This window comes from Nannobrachium achirus, assembly GCF_963921795.1.
Source record: "Nannobrachium achirus genome assembly, chromosome: 2".
Lineage (NCBI taxonomy): Eukaryota > Metazoa > Chordata > Actinopteri > Myctophiformes > Myctophidae > Nannobrachium > Nannobrachium achirus.
Window position 1 is genome coordinate 35,663,387 of NC_137811.1, and position 5,532 is coordinate 35,668,918.

General features: G+C 44.0%; 1 protein-coding gene across 1 annotated transcript; it reads left to right on the plus strand.

The window, feature by feature from the left end:
- Window positions 1-1,338: 1,338 nt before the first annotated feature.
- Window positions 1,339-2,448, plus strand: LOC308298022 (UDP-galactose translocator-like; the record flags this gene model as incomplete). The annotated part of the gene is made up of 1 exon (XM_080741586.1): window positions 1,339-2,448. One exon carries the CDS (start codon window positions 1,339-1,341, stop codon window positions 2,446-2,448), a length of 1,110 nt encoding a protein of 369 aa, XP_080597712.1.
- Window positions 2,449-5,532: the final 3,084 nt, after the last annotated feature.

Genomic DNA, 5,532 nt, shown 5'->3' on the forward strand with positions numbered 1-5,532 from the left:
AACCCCTCAGCACCCCACCTACTCTGTAAAATACATTATTTTTGTCATGAAATAAAGTGCATCCAACTCGACCGCCGCTTATTTCCGGGTTGTGAACCATTGTATCTGTGGTGGCCGCTAGGTGGCTCGAGGTGGGTGCGTTTTTTTTCTTGACAAAAATAATATATTTTACAGAGTAGGTGGGGTGCTGAGGGGTTCACCACCGCGGAGAATAGACTTTCAACAGCGCAAAACGACCTTTGGTTTGGTGAGTAGTGAAACGGTTTTGTTTATTTTCACTAGTATTGAGCGCTCGGCGGGGCCGACAATCTCGAGTCCATGCGTTTCCCGACGGGTCTGTCAGAGCTTCACCGGGAGCAATGCGGGAGGTGAAAGCGATGGACCAGAGCTAGGTTGCACTCTGCCCTCATGCCAAGCTCTTGGTCTCCCTCTGGTGATGTGCTTACCTGGCAGTGCTCCTATCATTGAGATACCACATCCACATCTACAATACATTTCTGTCTTCATCAGCCTAGTCCAGGTAGGGGTCATGACAGTACAGCAATCTTCTAGCCATAATGATGTTACACACGTCAAAGATGTGATGTCACACTTTGAACTTGAAACAGAAAGTTCCATTGTTAGTGTCCAATTATAGTAGTCAGACCCACCGTCTTACGTCATTGTCTCCAGCGACAGAGGGTCTGACTCACAAGTAAGACCCTTGGGGGAATTTTTGTTTATTTTCTGTTTATTTTGTTGCTGAGTGAGATGAAAAAACCTGGGTGAAATGTGCCAATCTCAAAAGGAAACATCAGTACAGACAAAGCCAGATGAAGGAGCTGTTAGCACCGCTCAAGAACTAGTCGTACCACATATTTGGGTCCAACTTAGAACTTGATGTATGGAGCTGACTGATAGATCTAAGTATGACATCTGGGGACTCTGTATTCGTGCATGGCTGACGTGGTGGGACTCCAAATATGGACATACTTCATCATGACACAAGCGTTTAACACTAACAGCAATAAAAGCATAGTCGCAGAGACCCGACATTCAGTGATGTGATGTCGATTGTCCAGGACTCAACTTATACAGATTACTGCTATTATACCTATAATATTTATATCTTCAACACTCTGCCTTCAAGACCCTCGACCAATTCAAACTCCCATTAGGAGAGAAGTTCAGCACCTTCTGTACTATCCTTATCTGGGTCTTACAACCCAGATACCCCAGTGTCGTACAGAGCCCTTTTCCCAATTTCAGCCTCTCTAAATTGAACCACCTTGTGAACCACTCGGGTTAGACATTCTCTTGGTTCCAGAGAGTAACATTTTCCACACCGCTGTTGCCCACATGGCGAGCCAGGCGGGGGAAGAAGAGAAGATGGCAGAACGCCCCAAGGAAACCAACAGCAGGAAGTTGAAATACATCAGCCTGGTGATGCTGGTGGTGCAGAATGCATCGCTCGTCCTCACCATGCGATACATCTGCATGCAGCCCGGCGAGCGTTTCCTCTCGACCTCGGCCGTGGTCATGTCAGAGATCCTCAAAGTTCTGGCCTGTCTGCTCATCATCCTCCTGCAGAAAAGATTTAATCTAAAGCGAACAGTGCTCTTCCTGTATGACAGCGTGTTTGTACAGTACAGAGACACGCTGAAAATGGCCGTCCCTTCCCTTATCTATACGCTACAAAACAACCTGCAGTATGTCGCCATATCCAACCTGCCAGCTGCCAGCTTCCAGGTAACATACCAGCTCAAGATCCTTACCACAGCGTTATTCAGCGTGATGATGTTGAAGAGGACTCTGTCCAGAGTCCAGTGGGTTTCTCTGCTGCTCTTGTTTGCCGGGGTGGCCGTTGTACAGGTAAGCCAGGAAGGCCAGAAGGAACTGGCCTTTGATTCGTCCGGACAGAACCAACTTGTGGGATTGGCCGCCGTGTTAGTCAGCTGTCTGTCATCAGGATTTGCGGGCGTGTACTTTGAGAAGATCCTCAAAGGAACCTCTGCCTCCCTTTGGGTCCGGAATGTCCAGATGGGACTCTTTGGCACGGTCCTCGGCATACTGGGACTTTGGTGGAAAGACGGAACGAAGGTGTCTGCTCGCGGTTTCTTCTTCGGTTACACTCCGATGGTGTGGATGTCCGTTATCAATCAGGGGTTCGGGGGCCTCCTGGTGGCCGTGGTGGTGAGGTACGCTGACAACATCCTCAAAGGGTTCGCCACGTCCTTCTCCATTGTGGTTTCTGTAGTGATGTCGGTATACCTATTCGGTTTCCGCATAGACATTCCGTTTTTGTGTGGCGCTGCCATGGTGATCGGAGCCATCGGCATGTACAGCATGCCTAAAACCGCTGTTGACCGCTTTTTGTCTTCATTGGGGTCCTCCGCTGTGGGAGGACACAGGACAGACAGCGGATCAGATGTGGAGACTTTACACCTCAAGTCAGTCGTTGTGAAATGAGGACAAAACACCTCATTCTCGTCTTGAGGTCCATACTGCTCGATCTCTGCTGATGGTTGTATCGATCTTTTTCTTTTTTACTTTTTTTAATTGGATTTTTTTCCCATTTTAAAATACTAGCCTGACACTCAGCCTGAATTGACATTTCGTTTCACTCCATTATTCAGTCTCCCACCCAGGCCAAGTTGCTCCCACCCAGGGCGATTGCTGGGATGGCGTTGCCAAAGAGGCAATCTTCTGCGATTGGTTCACCGTCTGACCAACACAACAGTAGCAAAGCAGATGACGTAGTGTTGTTATGTGGCTGGCTTTAGTGGCTATAGCCTGTTGCTTGCTAGTGCTACTTGCTAACCAAAGAAACAGGCAGAATAGGAGCACTACGAACTATAGATATCAAACACTACATAACATGCCTGCTACTGGTGTTTCATAGCAAGATCGATACGATCGCATATTACTGCGACGGGCGACGCGATGCGCGGTACGATACGGCTGCGGAGCTTGTTTACTTGGAAACGCACATGAGTTCTGGGAAACCCCCACCCACGCTGATGACAAGACACTGATTTACAACGCTGATTCGCCGTACGGATTTTCGAACGAGGAAAACCTCTTCAATGAGAGCAATTCTAGACCTCTGAATCGCCAAAACAACATTTTAAAGGGGTGTGGCTAGCGATTCAGGGTCTAGAACTAGGCTATTAAAATACAGGACATTTAGGGATACTGTACATAAAATAAAAACACAATACAAACCAAAAAACTAAACGTCAAGATCGCAGGCAGTGCTCTCTTTTTGACGTTACTGACGTAAAATGGTAATCGAACTACAATGCAGACAAGCAGTGTACATGAACGGTATGGACAATTAAATCAAAATCAAAATATAGCTGCAAGCAGCGATAAAGTGGCCAAGCCAGGAAAAAGTATGAAAGGAGAACAGGTCTCTGGCAGGTCAGGTAGGTTTTTTTGGCCTCCTGGTGGCTCTATAATAGGCCAATGTGAAAATTGCACGCTGCATGCGTGATTTTAGGCATTTTGTTCCAAAAATGTGTTATGCAAAAGTTGACCCGCTGGTGGCGCTATAACAGGCCAATGTGAGAAGGGTGGCATGTGTTCCTTGACCTAGTGGGAATGTGCGTGCAATATTTCACACACATCGCAGGCTGTGTTCATGATTTGAGGCGTTTTTGGCCACTTTATTATTATTATTATTTTCTTTTTTGTGCACTTCATAGGCATGTTAGATAAAGGTCCTTAGATTGCGTGTAGAATGTTTCATGCAAATTGCTAAAAAATCCCAGGATAAAAACAGGTTTAAGTGTTTTACAAACTGCTCAAAATGATATCATTGAGCATGATATTATATTATTATATTATTCACACGACACACGGGTAGAAAGCTATTTCAACCAATCAGATTTCTTCGTCGGAACTACCTTTGACGCGCGCCGTCCGCAGCCGGTGTGTGCTCCCCTTTACTCTGATTGGCTGGGAAGATGATAGAAGCTCATTTAACACAGAGATGCACAAGACTACATTCACTTCCTTGTTTACATTTATATCTGGTAAAGCTGTCTGTGAGTCGCAGGCAGTATCGATGCTCAAAACTCAGAACATTGTGAGACACAGTGTGTAATTCAGCACTTGTTGCTAAAAGCATAAATTGACATTTAGCGAGGCGATAGCTGAGCTAGTGCCCGCAGTAAGCAGTGCTCTGACTGCACTGTCGAGTGTCGACTCAGCGCTCTCATTAGGGTGGAAATCCATTTCATGTTGAAATTGAAAATAGTACTTGGCCATAAATACATAAATGTACAGTATTTTTGGTCCTGAAAGGTCGACATTCAAGATGGCTTGCAGGAATGCCAACATTTTTGTCCACCATTAAAACCAAAATAATTCCTGGACGGAACATGATTGGATAACTCCGAATACGAGGTCAAAGAGGAATGTATGACTCAACATAAGGACACTGCAATCGCAGTGTTTTTGCAACTTTCTTTTTGTGTGTTAGGTGGTAGTCCTTATCAAGTTTTTAATAGTTGGGCCTCAGAAGTTAAATAACTGCAAGACTAGTAATCTGACTCATTACTTGGATTGCACAAGAAACATGTTTTCCAGGAGGTAGAAATTAATGGGCAACAAAGGAAAACAATATAAAACAAAACTGCATTTGAGGGTTGAAAAATGTAGTCATTCTCCTAGGATGTAATGGTCTTGGTGACCTTAAAGTGAACTGGATTTGTGAATGACAATCATGATGGATCTCATACTCATTTGAAGTCAAATTAAATGGATTCATTGGACACAAGCAACAGAGGATGCAAACAGGTGTACCATAGAAACACACACATTCAGCATTCAATAGTTCTTTCTTGTGCTTATGTTTCTTGCTTGAGAAGAACAACTTACCCCTGATACAAAACAATAAATAATACACAATGTTATGTTACTTAGTTACTTACTTACTTACCTACTTACCTACTTACCTGTATATACGGACAGTGCTTTAAAATCAAACAGTCCCCATGTTCTGATGAAGCTACAGTATAGGAGCAAGGATGTTGGAGCCACAGTGACTAATATTGCACCAAATGTGGTTTCCTGTATTGTGCTTGTTGCTATAGTGCCTGCAAGATATAAAGCCTAATTCAATTATTAATATAATTCTAGCTAATTAATATTTGCCTTTACAAATTTCACCAGAGCCATATACCAAAAAGGGGGTTTTGGGGTAGATGGGACATTTTGACAACTTTTTCCTGCACATTTTTTCCAATAAGAAAACACTGATTAGAAATATATTTCCGGGGGATACAGGAAACCCCCTCTTTCCTACTAGTCTAAATGTAACTTGCTGTAAACTGCGGTTGTAGTTTTACACAGATTGGATGCATTGACCTTGCAAATGCATTCAGAAATGGCATTTTTATGTTAGCACTGTCAAGGTCTTGAATGTCATTGGAGATGTACAGCATACTTCAGACTTGGCAGTTGCCGATGTTTTTACATTCAATGCAAAGCTTTTATTGTCATTGTGGGTACAATGGATTTAATATCTGCAATATCCAAATCGATGCA